General features: G+C 52.3%; 1 protein-coding gene and 1 long non-coding RNA gene across 2 annotated transcripts in view; one reads left to right on the top strand and one right to left on the bottom strand.

Annotated features, from left to right (window-relative positions):
- The window catches only part of Whrn (whirlin), an 87912-nt gene that overhangs the window by 51480 nt on the left and 20063 nt on the right, over positions 1-16369 (bottom strand). The window contains 2 exon segments of the mRNA XM_028892646.2: positions 776-901; positions 11513-11731. Of these exon segments, the coding sequence (XP_028748479.1) occupies positions 776-901; positions 11513-11731 (345 nt within the window).
- Positions 13487-14558, top strand: LOC119087412. Its single transcript, XR_005090851.1, has 2 exons — positions 13487-13650; positions 14199-14558. It is a non-coding gene; the product is annotated as an uncharacterized LOC119087412 (long non-coding RNA).

Consider the following 16369-nt stretch of genomic DNA (forward strand, 5'->3'; position numbering starts at 1 on the left):
CTTGTCCCCAAGGCCTGGCTCAAATGCCACCTTCGCGCACCATCACTGTGGACCCAGCATCTACAACTGCTCAAACACACGCTGTCATGTATCACAGTGATCTGGTCCTGGGCCAGCGTCCTTGCATGCAGTCTCTGGCTGTCTGATGACTTGCTAGTTATTCCCTAGTAAAGTGTTCATCACTGCAGATTACACCCTGGGCTTTGTGATTTAGTCAAGACTCACTGGGCACAAGCTTTGTTTGGAGCCCCACCTTAGACCAGTTGGTGGGACCTCTTTATATCTGGAAGAACCTGGGGACACTCGCCTCACTCCGCCAGGTAGCGTGAAATGACACATATGAAGTGCTGGGCACACAGCTCTGCTTAGAACATGAGCTGATTAATCATGCAGTTTCAGTAACTGCTGGTCTGGAGTGGATGCTAGCCCTGAAGCTGCCTCCTACAGCCACAGCCCAGCTCATAGCTAGCTTCTTCTCTTTTGCTCTCTGCATGTGTCATACAAGCCCTGGGGGGTCAAGGCCATCACGGCTATCAGCCAGGCTTGCAAAACAGCAGCCTCAAAAGAACTGGGCTGGCCCACTGCCTAGCGCAGTGTAGGAGGCCACCCTGCCGCTGCTCAGAAGTGTACATTAGAGACCCAGCAGTCAGCTGGGGCTTCCCAGCTGATCCGGTCCTCAGCTGGACCACTGCCTGCTCTGCTGAAGTAAATCAGCTACAAGATCCTTCCCACCCACATCCCCACACATGCAGCCCATGGCCCATTGTCCCCTCACCTTGAGCCCGCTGCTTTCTGCTTCGGAGCCTGGGTCCACACCGGTGATGTAAATGCCAAGGCCGTACTCAGCTCCACCTCGGATTGTGAGGCCCAGGGACCGGCCGTCCCCCAGCACCAAGTTTACCTATAGGAAGAAGAGAGGTAGTAGGTACATTAGCCTGGAGGGAGCCAAGCCCTGAGCAGGGAAGGGCAGCACATCACAAAACTCCTCCTAAGCCCTGGAAAGCATAGGATCCTAACCAACAAAGACGTGCAAGGCAAGGCCCCAGGGCCTGTCTCAGCCCTGCCCTGCCCTGCCCCTCTGCTCACTACACAGACACAGGCAATGCAAGGCACTACCCCCGAAGGCCCCTTAGCCCTAACATCCCCAAGTGCATTTGCATGTGAGGTTGGTGTCCATTATCAGCACATCTTGGGGCTGCCGTGAGCATCCATCTATGCTTCAGCCAAAGGTGACTTCTTGTTCCAGCGTGCAGCCCACATACTTACTCATCTTTCCTCCATAGGACCAAGGCTTGATTTCGGCTTAGTGCCACTGCCATTTGAACACAGAGGGACTCCATCTCCCTGGGGAGCCTCCCACCTCTCCAGGGTCTCCAATACCACTACTGTTCTGCTAGGCCACAGTGCCATGTTCCACTCCATCCTGCACACTCAGGGCACACCAACCCAGTACGTCCCCATGCTGATGTGGGGGCTGTGGAGGTGCCTAGACGCTACCCTGCTCAGGAAGGGATTACAGTGAGGTGGAATGGGTCAGAGACCTTCAAGTTGCAGCAGGACCAGAGCACAAGGAGGGACTCGTGAGCCACATGGCCACAGAGAGACATAGGCGAAGACAGGGACCTAGAGGGTGGGGGCTTTCTGGAGAAAGTGGTCTGTCTCCGAGGAGCTGGGAGGCTGAACACGTGGGCCAGGCTGTCAGTGCCAGACAGTAGGAGCACAAGCCTTGGAGGTGAGCCACAGGGGACTCTTAGGGGAGGAGATGCACAGGACAACACATACCTCAGGCATGCAAAGATTTATGGGAAAAAGAGGAGGGGTTAGGATAGCTCAAACCTAGCCCAGAGAGATGAAACAACCCCCATCAAGAGAAAACTCATGAAAATGTAAGGGACCCAAGGAAGGACAGGGTGGACATCTACGGTGGAAAGCGGAGGACATAACCTTCAGGCATCATGGAGGGCAAATGTCACTACTAGCTGTCTTTTTTTGTTCCGATGATTTGTTTTTGTTTTATGTGCACCGGTGTCTTGCCTACTTGTGTATCTGTGTGAGGGTGTCAGGTCCCCTAGAACTGGAGTTACAGACAGTTGTGAGCTTCCATGTGGGTGCTGGGAATTGAACCCAGGTCCTCGGGAAGAGCAGCCAGTGCTCTTAATCACTGAGCCGTCTCCCCAGTCCCAACAATGAGCTGTCTTCCTTTCCGAGGTCACTCAGCTAACAGTTACTGTTACAGGAAGAGCCTTTTCCTTCACTCCAGTTCCTCGTTTAATTCAGCATCCACCTGGGCAGGGGTGCCAAAGGCGACAGAGCAGGGAAGTCACTTAACCTCACTGTGTCTCGGCCCCATTAGCTGAACACGAGGACAAAGCTGGCGTCTGCCTGCTTTGTATCGACCCAAGCACGCTGCCACGTGAAGCTTTAGTAAATGTCACAGGACATGTTCAATAAATGTGGTCTGATGCTGGTTGGTTCCATTTTGCATATGGTAGAAAAAAAAAAAAACTCTGCCGACATCAGGCAAGTGTATCTATCTGGCTGTGGCCAAGTCGGGTCTAGGTGCTGCCCTGGTCTAGGTCTTGGCTCTCCTCCCTGCTCTGTTCCTTTACCCCTGAGCAGCACAGAAGGGGTGGGGAAGAACCCAGCTGTAACTCTATGAGTGTTGTGGCCACTCATGATAGCCTTCCTCAAGCTAGGATGGGATGCACCAGGCCACGGGTCGGGGAGGATCAGAGAAACAGACATGTTCTCCTGAACCCATGTCTCTGCAGACTCCCAGATCAGACCCAGGAGCTGCTACCCAGACTTTAGGATCCGCCCCACCACCTTGCGACAGGATCCATCTGAGGCTCATATGGACTTAAGCTAACTTGGGTCTGATGCCCACCCTGGTTCCCCATCGCACACAGGCTTGTGTACTTGGGAGGTGACATAGGCTGGCTCCAGAGCCAGACTACTGAAGTTGATAACACTCAGTAGGTGTGTGGCCCTGAATGAGTTTCATGCCCTGGGTCTCAGTTTCTTTGCCTGGAAGGGGGATGGGGAGAGCTGTACGGAGAGCTGTATGTGCACAAAAAGCACTCAGACAACACTGGCTGGTGCTGTCTGCAGGAAAGCATCATAAGGGAAGACGCTGGCTAAGCTGCCAGAAGCAGGATCCATTCTTGGGAGATGATGACTGATGGCTGTCTCACATCCTAGACAGACAGGTGGATATGAGCTCACCCAGTCCTTCCATCCAGACATGTTCCGGAGAACCCTGCGTCTGCACAAGGTCTGAGCCAGGCATAGCCAGGGAATAGCGTGGCAGGGTCCCTGGAGACACTCCTGACAGCATAGGGCAATAAGAAAACAGAAAAGGGGATGTGGATTATACGAGCACCCCACCCCTGAAGGTGGAGGAGATCCCCTGGGATGAAGGCTGGGGTGCTCATCACTGAGGCTTCACCAGGAATCCCTTGCTGGGAACTGCCCTACTAAAAACCTTCCTCAGGACTGCAGTCTTTTCAGAGAAGCCCCTGCTGGGACAGCCATGCAACCCCCTCCTCCCTGCCAGGCCTGTGTCCTCACCACCGCTGTGTCTGGGCACCGCATCACTGTGGAACAAGTTGTCAGCAGCTTAGGACCAAAGCATCCCTGCAAGTGAACAGTGTGGGCTGGGGAGGAGACGGACTTCCTTCTGGAGGCTCCAGGGCTGTGCCCGCGCATCTAGGGGCTTCTCTCAGCTCAGACATTAGAACTTTCCCTGTGGGCTCCCAACTTCCGGCATGACAATGCCTTTCCTCTGACTCACACCCTCCTAACCCTCCTCTGAGGACACTGGTGACACTGGGCTGCCCAGATAACCCAGGACAATTTCCTATTTGAAGACCCTTCAGTGAGTCACCTCTGCAAAGTCCATCTGCTGCCCAAGGCTTGTAAGTTCCACGAGGGACTAGAAAACAACAACAACAACAAAACCCTATTCGTGTCCTTAGAGTCAGGCAGTATCCTACTTCCCTGGCACCCTCTTATCAGCTTTCCACAGACCCTGGGCTTAGGTGGTATCGAATCTTGGGAGCAAAGCCCTGAGAAACACACCCGAGAGCCTTGTGAACTGCAGGGAGGGAGGAACGTGACCATTCCACAGATACAGTCTAGCCACTGGGTCACAAAGGACTCCATGTGGCTGGAGTGTGGTGGGGATGAGCAGAAGGCTGGACCAGCACAAGAGGCCAGAGGGGGTGACAGGCTCAGGCTAGTGTTTAGAGTGGATGAAGAGAAAGCAGCCAGGTCAAGTTCTGGAGCCCCCCATCAGATGGGACGAAACACAGAGGTGGGCTTCAGACAGCGGTAAGGGTGAGGCTGCCTGGGGCCAGCAGGTAGCTTCAGCCTCAAGACTGCTCCCTGGGCACCTGCAGGCCCTTCCAGTTCCAGGACACAAGGATCTGAAGATTCCATGGGCAGGAAACAGAAGCGCCGGTGAGACTGTGTCCCCAAGCCCAGGACACTCGGACAGCAGCAGGTGCCTGGGGCAGCCTCCCTGAACCCCAGAGATGAAAACAGAGCACCCCTCATCTCCTTGACCGCCCCCCCCAACAAATCCTTCACATCAGAACAGAATGAAATTCGGATCAGAGAAATATAATAAACCTCTATCAACCACGGGGTGATTTGCCTCCATCACCCGCTGGAAATCCAACCAGTGTTTGACGTGAGCAGAATTCATTTATGGGGAGAAAATGATAGTGTTCTTGCCAAGCAGAGAGAACACCACCGCCGTGATGTGTTTACTAGAATAGGAACACATTACTACCAGAGTCACCAGACTTGTCCCTTGTCGCCGTGGAGGTGGTGCTCAGGTTGCCACACAGTCCCTCCATTAATGTCACTCCCATGTTTCTGTCACCAGTCTCACTTTCTAGAGAAGGAGACAGGCTCAGTCCTCACTAGGTTGCAAAATGATGAGGCCACGATCCACACAGGCCTGAGTGCAGTCAGGGGCCTTGTCCTCCACCGCTGGGTACCTGGGGGCAAGCCTCGTCACTTCTCTGTCTTCGTGCTCTCCATGGGCAAACCGAGAATCATGCCAACTGCGTGGGGCGTGGGCTGCTGGCGGCCCAGCCGGCGGCCATCCCATCATGTCTTGTGTTGAGTCCCCAGTCTGCCCAGAGAACAAGGGGAGTTTCCCCCAAAGTCAGCATCCTTCCCTCTGGCAGCTCCAAAGCTCTTTGCTTCCCCTGCCAGGGTACCTAGGTGGTCCTGAGTCACTTTTAGGTAAGAGGCATGGGAGCGGCTATCTGGCAGCAATTCTCGGAAAAATCATTCACTTGAAAAACGGAGAGGCAGAGACAGAGAGAGCTCCCTCGGGACACAGCGGTGAGAGACTTGGACGGTAGGAGCCATGGCAGCAGGGCTGCAGACCTGAAGCAACAAGCCTGAAGTAGCGCCAGCAGCACGAGAAGGGACGCTCCCCTCCAGGCTAAGCTGCCGAGTGGCTGCCTGGCCAGCAACACTGAGTTAAGCAACAAGGACCCCCCCATGTTTAAAGTTCCCGTGACCCGGAGTGTCTGTTATCTGCAGCCCAAGGGATTCCTAACACTTTCCATCCTTCAGAGCTGTGGTGAGGACGAGGACTCTAAGGTCCTCCATCCCGCTCCGCCCCAGCAGCAGCCTGAGCTGACGCGTGGCATCTGACGTGCACCTGGTCCCTCTTCTGCTCTAAACTAAGCTCTCTCCCTTAAATCAGAATCTTCGGGCTCTGCAGGCTGTTAATGTTTTTTTTTTTTTTGCCTCCATCCCCTTTAACTTCAAAAAGGTCTCTCAGGTACCTTCTACCCACAGGATGGCAACACACACCTATTACCTTTGAATGGGGCCTTCTCTGCTCCCTCTAAAGTCACCCCACTGTGTCCTGAGCCCTTCTAGGGTAACCCACCCATTTATAATATGCCACATATCATTTGTTCCAATACCTCTGCGGCAGTCCCACATCCTGGAGGGTCACCCTCCTGGACAGTGGCCATCTTTGTTCTTCACAGAGGTGTTCCCCATACTCAGGGTGGTTTGGGGCCCCTCAGAGGTTATTTGATCAGTATTCCGGAGAGAACAATATGAAAGGCACCTCATTCCTCCCTGGCCTTTGATAGCTGACGCTGTTATTAAAATGAATGGCCACATCCCCCGCACTGCACTCAGAGCTTATGTGCACGGTTATTCTTCATACAGGCTGGTGGGAAGGTCCCCGAGTCATGCACAAAGGCGCTTAGGTGGTCCACTCAAATCTAAATAGCTTGTTCCAAGTCAGTGATAGAAAGTTCTAGAAGCAAGCTTCAACCTGGTGCTGCTGAGGCCGGCCGGTCCTGCCTTTCTGTCTGTGAAGAGCCTTGAGCTGCTGCAGGCTCTCGATGCTCATCCCCGGGGGAAGCAGCAGTGTGAGACTACAGTGGAGTGTCACAGACGCTGACCAAGACACTCGATGTCATGAGCAGTGCAGCCCAGTATCTATGGCTGGATAGAGGCCAGCTCTAAGGGCCAGAGTCAGGGGAGACTGAATAGTTAGAGACACGTCGGGAAATGGAAGTGAGGCCTGCCTCAGCCGTTCACCAGCAGTATGTCCTGGGGCAATGCACTCTGCCCCTGCATGCCTCAGTGCTCTCATCAATACTAATGACACCATCTGCAAGAACTGAATAGCTCTGGCCTTTGAGCCAAACGATTCCACAACACTCCATGGAAATCCTGAAGCTAGCTGTAGCTGGGGTAGACAGCCAAGCAGCAGGCTGGTGTCTATCAGCAGAAGAGTGACCTCCCTCAATTAAAAATGGAGGCAGCACTATGACTTGTGTGCGCCAGTAACTACGTGCAGAATTCTTGCAGAATTGGGACTGCTACGTATGAGCCAAGGCTAAACATCTCACTTTGACACACAGAACACAGGAAAAGAGAGTCCCCAGCACAGCCTGCTCCCCGACGGAGGGACACATACCCCAGACCCCAGGGTCTGAAAGCCTCCTGCTCATTCTTTCTACTCCAAAGAGCCCCAGCAACACCCGCTTTCCCTCCCACCCAGCTGCCTCCTTGCTCTGTCTTCTTCCTGCCTAGCCAACATCCCAGGTCAGGGCAACACACACCATTTTCACTGCAAGCTGCTTCCAAGATGCAGTCATGTTCAGTGCAGGAGGAACTCTCTCACCCTGGAGACACTCCCGGGGAGAACAGGATGTGCTAACCCTGTCGAGACAGGGACCTTCCTACAAGTTTGTTTCCAGTTCACCTTGGCTACCACCAGCCACGTCCTCACTGGCTCCAAGACTCTCCTGGCTTGCCCTTAGCCAATTTCTTCCCTTCGTTTAAAAGAGTGTGATCTTTTTCACTCCCAGGACCTGGCCAAGGGTCTCTGCAAACTTGGAATCCATTCTTTTCATCTTTCCTATGGTCTGTGTCCTGCATGAAAGCAGCCTCACGCACCGGCACTCCCAGCCTGGATCTCAGTACGTGGCTGCACAACCAAATGACACCACTTAGGACCTGTCTTGTCCTTTCAAACGTCTATGCCACCGTCACCTGTCCCCTCTGCCTGCAGCTCCCTCCCAGGCCAGCCCCATACTGTCTCTCCTAGGAATCCTGCCTCAATCCCTCTCTGCAGGCAGCGAGGCAAGCACCCTTCCCTATCCTTTACGCACCTCAGGCAATATGTCGGGACAAGTCCTTCTCTGTACCCAGGTTCTTCAGAGGCATCCTAAATGTGCCACCTCACCCTGGGGTGGTGGAACAGGGTGCCGGCTAGAATGGAAGGCTTGGAAAGGGGCAGGCTGGCCTTGCTTAAACTCTGCTGTGTCCCAGCTGTGACCTCCAGCACTGTCATCAATCTGCTAAGGTGTCACATAAAGGTCCGTGGTGAAGACAGATGAGGGAAAGGCCGACCTGTGTTAGGGTGACTGATGGCTCACAAACAGAGAAGAGACACTGGGTCCTTGTGTGCTATAGATGGCATAAAACAGTACAGCTGCTGTGGGAAATGGCACAGCAGTTCCGAAAGAAAGAAAGAAAGAAAGAGAGAGAGAGAGAGAGAGAGAGAGAGAGAGAGAGAGAGAAAGAAAAAGAAAAAGAAAAAGAAAAAGAAAAAGAAAAAGAAAAAGAAAAAAAGAAAGAAAAATTAAGCCAGGTATGTGGCACATACCGGCAATCCCAATAGTAAGAGGTAAAAGCCACAGACAGCCTGGACAGCATGAAAGCCCATCCTTATCACCAAAACCAGGGGCTGGGGGATGGCCCAGTGGATACAGCGTTTGCTGTGCCATCATGAGGTACTGAGTGCTGGCACCCCGCACCCATGTGAAAAGCTGGGTGTGGTGGTGTGCGTGCCTGTAACTCCAGAGCTGGGGAGGGACAGGGACAGAAGGATCCAGGGAGCTTGCTGGCAAGTTAGCCTAACACTGAGCTGAAATGGCGAGCTCCGGATTCAGTGAGAGACACTGATAGAGGTAACCATCCTGATGTGACCTGCAGCCTCCACAGGGGCATGCACGGTTGGGGCTAGCTGGGAAGAGGAAAGGGACTAGCAGAAGAGGGAGGGGTACAAGAGAGGGTAAGGGTGGTAAATATGGTCAACAAATACATCGTATGCATGTATGTGTGAAAACGCCATAGGGAAGCCCACTGTGATGTTGAGTTAACATATGCTAATAAAACGTTTTTGTTTTTTTTTTTTTCCCCGAGACAGGGTTTCTCTGTGTAGCTTTGCGCCTTTCCTGGGACTCACTTGGTAGTCCAGGCTGGCCTCAAACTCACAGAGATCCACCTGGCTCTGCCTCCCGAGTGCTGGGATCAAAGGCGTGCGCCACCACTGCCCGGCCTAATAAAACATTTTTAAAACATCAAAACAGAAACAAGAACCAAGAAGCCAGATGTAGTGGTGCACATACCTACAATCCCAGCATTTAAGAAGAAGGTAGAGGGGCTGGTTGAGAGCACTTATTGCACTTGCAGAGAACCTGGGTTCGGTTCCCAGCGCCCACCTGGCGGCTCACAGCCATCTCTAACTCCAATTCTAGGGGATCCAGTACCTTTTTCTGACCTCCACAGGCATCAGGCATGCATGTGGTACACATACATACATACATGTAGGCAAAACACTCATACACATAAATAAAGTAGATGAAAGTAGGAGAGCAAGGAGTTCAAGGCCATCCTTGGCTACACAGCAACTTTGAGGCCAGTCTGAATTACATGAGACACTGCTTAAAACAAAACTTTAGACCCAGTATAACCATGCAGTCCAGCAGTGCCCAACGAGCTGAGAGTGGGCACTCAAAGATGCATCTGTGGTCATGTGTGGCAGTGCCCACAGTGGATAAAAGAAGGACCCACCTCTGATGCCCACCAACAGGTGAACGCAAAACAAAGTGTGGCTTCTCCTCCATCCCACACCGAAGGTCTATGTCCTCAAATCCACACTGAAACCTAGTCTCCGTGCGACCGTATGGGGAGGTGGGTGTCATGGAGACGGCCTTTAGGATTGGGATCACTATGTTCACAGAACAAGCCTTGAAGTCATCCCTAGTCCAGTGGTGCTTTTATTGCCATCGTAGAAAGGGGACCAAGATACAGGTTTTCTTTATCTTGCTTTCTGGGATCTTACCTCTAACCTTCCACCCTCTGGCTCAGATTCTGGTACTGCACACCCTCCAGGTGGTCCCAAGGGCTCAGGAAGGTACTCTGTACAATGCTCGAGCCACGTGAGTTTGGGGCTAGCCAAAATTACAGCAGCTTCAGGTCTGAACTCAGGTTCTGCCCAGGATGGCAGCTTCAGAAAACAACAAAGAGGGTTCTCTGCCTAATGCTGCAAAGCTAGCCTTGACCATCACCCTGGTGGCTGATAACAACCCTCAAGTTGGCCAAAAGTGGGTGTCCCTGGTAGGGAGGCATGAAGGCCTGCCTGCTAGCTGCCGTCCTGTGCACACAGGCTCCCAGATACCATCACCTCCCTGAGCAATCTCCCTGAGCCCTTCATATTGATGTTTGAGCAAAGAACACAAACCACTTTAAGTAAATGTTACGGTCTTATCGACAGGAAAAAGAGAGCTGAGAAAGAGTCTGTGGAGGAAGGAGCTTGGTTCCAGACCCCAAGCTATGTGGCCTCCTGTCTGTAAGGATCAAGTTCCTAAAACAGAGGCTGTCAGGTCGGAGTGACAGTTATTCTTCATCCCAGAAGCACCCATGGTGCACAATGCAAACAGAACCTTGCAAACAGCACCTGGAGAGGTTAAGGCTTCAGGGGACCCATTTCAGTCATTTTCCCATTCTTTCCTGTAGGAAATAGTTCACGCTCTGAAGGAGGAGGAAAAAGGCTCTGTAGGGGACATTTACTGATGCCTGGCCTCCTTTGGGCTATAGAACCCCTTTCCCCACCAGCTAGAGGGCTAGCGGTCCTGTCAGTCAAGGTTCAAGGTATCCTGCCAGCCAAAAGCGATGCTCCCTCCATGAAATAGAAGACTGGAAGGGAAGGATGTGGGAATCATTGTGGTAGGAATCCTTCTGCAGATGCACCCTGAGTTTCTCAGCTCCAGTTCTGGGATTACTCGCACTCTTCTAGTACATTCTCAGATTCCAGAGTCAGTCAAGTTGGTTTGTGCTATTTACAGACCAAGACCCCCACTGTCCAAGGCTCTTCCAGGATCATGATGCAGACTGTGGATAGTCCATGCCTGGATCTGGACCCCTGAAGAGTTCAATGTATATAAAGTTCACATGTAAAGGCATACCCCAAGCTTTCTCTCCTCCCCTGTCCTAGGTACTAAAGCAGGAGCCTACTGTGGCCCAGATTCAACTATCAGAAGGGACCACACCTTAGGTGCGGGGGAATCAGCCCCCACTTTTATGACCAGGGTACTCTTGAGCAGGGAGAAGTGGGAAATATGTAGATATAAAGAGATACCTAGATGACCAGAGAAAAGACAGAAACACAGGATAGCCTTGGGAAGACGTGGGCCAAAACCCACCAGCCCAGAACTTTATTCAAAAGGGCTTTTTATAACAATGCCAAGGGGAGGAGCAAAAGACCTCCCCCTTGCTAGATACAGCCACATGCAGACCCTTCCAAACACCCGGTACCCAGGCCTGTGGTCCAATCATCCCCTCATGTGTTCCTGCTGGGCAAAGCCACCAGGAAACCTCAGTGGGTTCCAACACTTAGGAGCTGTTGGATGGTGGGAATCTACATCCCTGAACAAGTCCTAGCGCAGAGCTGTATACCAGACCAGAAGGTCCCCTCCATTCTGCTGTGGGAGAGAGGGTCACATCAAGCCACAGTATTTGCACTACTCTGTGGCAGCAGCTTATCCTAGAAGGCAATATCCACCTTATAGGTCACAAGCAGAGGCCAGGGAGAACAAATTTGAGGGATGCAAAAGAAGTAACAAAGCCTGGGTCCTTCCTTCTAGCCTCGAGGGAGCTCCCGGGTGCACAAGCAGCTTGGAAACCCAAGGCCTCCCCAAGTCCCACTGTCTTTCCCCATTTCGACGGATCTCACCTTTTTCTCATCTCCACTCTGCAGGAGGTGTAGGGCACTCCTCCGGTCATTCTCGTGCTGTCTCAGGGCGCTGCCATGGGGCTGCGGCAGGCTGGAGGGAGGGGATGTGCTGCGACCCTGGGGGTCCACCCAGGTGTAGATGTGGTTGGTGACATAGCCCCCGGGGATACGCCCAGCCGAGTACACAGACAGCACCAGCTTCTTGGAGCCCTTGAGAGCCTGAAGAGAGGGGGGACACACAGTTAGAGGGAAGGGGGCACTCCCACTCTGCCATCGCCTCACCTCACCCCCAAACCCTTAGTGTTGGCGTGTGAAAATGGAGCATCTGTCCCGCCCTATTTCAAGTGATCCAAATACAAAGTCATCTCTCAAGACACCTGCGCAGAAGACAGAGCGCTGAGAGGCCCGAGGTTGCTATCCGTATAAGGCCCGAGTGCAGGGCCGGCCCTATGCTGATGTTGGAGACCTTCCTTGGCTTTGGAGTGTGTCTCCTGCAGGGACTCACTTTTCACACTGCTTGTGCATGCAGTTTGGTTATGCTGAGCACCTGCTTGTCTTCTGCAGTCTGGAATGTGGGTACCACAGAGTGCCTATGTGACTGGCCGCCAATAAGCCAGATAGTATCACACACATATCACAGTTTGATCCTGGAAAGAATGGAGTGTCCCCAAGGTGACCCTTTGAGGACTTCTAGAAGCTTGAGCCTCCTCTGGACTTCACAAGTGTCACTCATCTGAATCTGAGCCATGGAGTTCAAGGACAGTCAGCCCGCTATACCCATAGTTCCACACCCACAGATTCATTCAGCCACAGAACAAAAGTGGTTTTGTTTTTGGTTTGTTTTGTTTTTAATGCATCTAGGGACCTGGAGGAATGGCTCAGTGGTTAAAAGCATTTGTCATGCATATGTGAGATTAGATCCCAAGAACTCTAAAGTCAGGCTGCTGGCTTTATCCCAGCAGTTGGGTAGCAGGGACAGGATCCACAGGGCAGGCTGGCTAGCCAAACCAGCTAACTCACAAACTGGAAAGAACTGAGAGACCCTATCTCAATAAATGAAGTGGAAGGTCACAGAGGAAGACATCAAACACCGAATTGGGGCTTCCACGTGCACGCATACATACCTATGTGCACACACACATTTGAGGATTGTTTCAAAGTCTGCATCTGTCCTGAACATATACACACCGTTTCCTGTCAGCATTCTCTAAATAGCACATGCCGGCAGCTATTTATGTTGCACTTATATTGCATTGGGTGTAAGTCTTCTGGAGATGCTGTAAAGTCTACCAAGGGCATGCTATACCATTTTAAGTTTTTATTATATTTATTTGTGTTTGTATGTATACATGCATGGTCCATGCCACATGCATGGAGGGAGGTCAGAGAACAAGTGTGGGAGTTAGTTTTCTGCGTCCACCATGTGGGTCCTGGGGATCAGGCTCAGGTCGCCAGATTTGGAGGCAAGCTCCTTCATCCACTGAGCATCTCCCTGACCATTTTACAAAAGGGTCTCGAGCATCAACGCATTCTGGTGCCAACTTGCTACATCTTCTAAGGGACAGGAATATATGCTGGAGATGTGTGAAACTCTCTAGCTGACAATGAACCTGCCTGACAGTGGTCTCAGGACCCCAATAAAATACTAGAGAAGGGAGTCAAAGACAGAAATATCGATAACAGCAGCTTAGCACCAACAAAGGGCCGCGTGTGGCGAGCATTCCAGCCCACACCTGGCAAGTACAGTCTCAAGGAATCCTCATGGAACCCTATCGCGGGTAAAGGACCCTGTCTCGCCCCCCTCCCGCCCCCCATAAAAGCCAGATCTGAGCTCAGAGTTGCAGGAAGTCAGCCATTTGGAGATTGCATAAGCCAAGCAGCTGCCCCCACCTGCAGACACCAGGTGGTTCGAAATGAGACAACAGATCCGGCAGTTTCAATAACAGCTTGTTTAAGTAAAAACGCTGACTTCCCCTTTCTGCCCCTGGTGAAACTCCCCCACCCGCTTCCCTATTCCTTAACTACAAAATCCTCAGCTTTTGAAGCATGTAATCTGTGTTCTCCTGAACTCTGGCCATTGCTGGTGGGTCCCGTACCCTGATCATGGTGCAGCCAGCTCTTGAGACATCACCTCTCAGGTAAATAAGGTGGTTCTAGCTGTGGAGGTGTCTAAACTCTTGTCCTTCATTTCTTCCTACAAACTTAATTCTTACAGTGGTGGGTGGAGAGGGATCGGCCACTATGGTGAGGAAGGGCAGGAACTCATGGCCCACACACACAGTAAGGGGTTCCTTTCACGCAGCTACTAACTTCAAGCATAGATACCATCTTTGCTGCACAGTTTTCCAGTATAAGGATGGAGAAACACAAGGAGTAAGGGAGTAAGCCAAAGACTATGCCCTGGGGCAGAAGCTGAGGTCAGCCATATTGCTTTCCCACAATGCACCTGCAACAGAGATGAAAGCATGGATTCTGGGAGACAGTCACTTTGTATTGGATTAACAGTCCCAGTATGTAGCTCCCCCCACCAAACTTAGACATTGAAGTCCAATTTTAGTGAATGTGAGGATGGGGACTTTGGGAGGGATGAGGCCATGAGGATGGGGTTTTCTTGACGAGATTCGTGGCTCTACAGACAGGGTGGGTACACACACCAGAGCTCGCTTGCTTCCCTTCCTCTACACAGGGCACGGGAAGAAAAGCGTCCTTTGCAAACCTGGCGGGTCACCTGATCACACCTGCGTGCTGTCTCAGGCTCCAGCCTCAGGAAACGCAAGCAAATCAGTTTCTATGACGGAAGCCACCCGCTGAGTGATATTCTACTAGGGCAGCCCCAGCTGACAATGCATCCCACAGTCGGGGCTGGTCTGACTCTGCGAAGGTTTCTTCAGGTGCTGGACTTTTATACCACCAGAAGAGTGTACTGACAGAGGCTTTGAGATACCGCGGACATGACGTATTCTAATGTTAAGTGGGGTCGACAGGCTACAAATCATGGCTTCTAGCACAGCCTCAGCTATGTCAGGAGAAAAAAATCATGCAAAAACCCAAAACAACATTAGAGAGCACCAATGCCCAGCACCTCCCCCTGGGTGGGACTGCTGGTGGCTAGTATTTTGCTTTTCCTGTTTGGCAATGTTTTCCAAATGTTCTACAATGAAAGCACACTGCTTTCAATATAAGAAAATAAGAATACAACACCTAAATTGGGGACTGGACTGTTACCCTCATCCTCTTCTCTGGGCTCTATGAACCCCACAATCCTCAAGGAACAGTTACAAGGAGGGGTGAGGTTTCTTTCAGACAGCAAGGGGCTCCGGCTCTCCCAGGTGGGGCTGGCGAACACCAGGCCCTGCTGTGGGGAGGGGGCAGGGTGATCACGAGCATGGCTGCTCTCCCAAACTCTTTTAGAAAGGATTTCTGAGATGGTGAGCAGGGAAAGATGTACAGTGTTCTTGAGCATCCCCCGAGGCTCCCCCGACAGAACAGTGGGGAAAATCAAACCTTTGTTAAGTTGAAGTGCAGGGGGGAGGGGAGGGCCTGAGATCGACCAGCTGCGTCTCTGCTCCAGGAAGCAGCACGTCAGTGCTGAGGTACAGGGGAGATCAGCAGAGGTGGAGGCTGCCTACATCCTCGGCGCCCTCATCTTCCGGAACTTTCTTCCCTGCCTGCTGATGCCGTTCCAAAAGGACAAAGATCCCTGTCCAGCGCTGTCCCAACTAGCGGAGTCCTCCATCCCATCCTAGGCATAGGATGAAATTAAGCCTGGTCAATCACCCTGCAAGGCCCAACCGAGACCCTACTGTGTACCAGACCTGCTCTCACGACACTTGGGTCAGATAAGTGGCAGGCTGTGCCTGGGGAGACAAAGCAGCTCCTGGTGTACAGTAGGTCCTCGAGATGGTTATAGACTGGTAAAGATAAGGTATGCCAGCTCACACAACAGGTCCTCATGGCGTTTGTCCTTGCTGAGGGACAAGGCATCATCAGGTAGCATGGTATGCCTCAGTGACCCCAGCGGTCTGCTAACAGGCAAGACATCACTCAGCACACAGTAGGACTTCATGACACCTGTGCCTGATGAGGCAAGACATTGTCTCTGACATAAAATATGTCCCTACGACACTTGTAGGCTGACGAGAGACAAAGCTTAGGTTGTCGCATAGTAAGTTCTGAGAAATGATTGACTGGCCTGACCAGGTGACATCATACATAGTACCCCACAAGAAGTCACAGCCACCATAGGCGCCATCATGCAGTCAGGGGATGACATGGGGGGGGGGAGCACATCAATTGCCCAGGCTAGCAGAAAGGGTCAAGCTTGCACTATCTACTGAGCCACTGGGCTGATAGCTTGCCCCCTCAAAGCAATATGTGTGAATGTGGAGATGGGCCACACCCTGTTGGGGTGGTGTGGGACAAACAGGCACGACATCCACGGCCTATGTACTCAGCAGGTGTTCAGCAGACAGCAGAGCCTCTTCCCGCCTCCCTGGGGGACTCTCCATGGAGAGGAATCCACAGAAAAGCATCGGCTGAGAAGTCAGAAGGAAAGTGAGGGAAGCAAAGAAAGGCTGCAGCGAGCGTCAGCAGCATCAGCAGCATCTGTATTCTCTCTTGCAGGCAACTGGTCGACTCCTCTTGGCCAGTTCTATAAATAGGCAGGCAGCAACCTTGAGGAGGAGAGGAGGTTAATGCCTTTGATGAGAACACCATTGTTGGTGCGGCCTTGAGTGCCCACACCGGAGTCCCCATGCTGCCTGCCCTTACATTTTACAGAAGGGCTGCCTGAAAACCCGAGAGGGGAAGGGACAGAGAGGCGAGGGTACGAGACACTGCTCAGGACATGGAGGCCCA

The sequence above is a fragment of the Peromyscus leucopus genome, chromosome 2 (genome assembly GCF_004664715.2).
Source record: "Peromyscus leucopus breed LL Stock chromosome 2, UCI_PerLeu_2.1, whole genome shotgun sequence".
Classification (NCBI taxonomy): Eukaryota; Metazoa; Chordata; class Mammalia; order Rodentia; family Cricetidae; genus Peromyscus; species Peromyscus leucopus.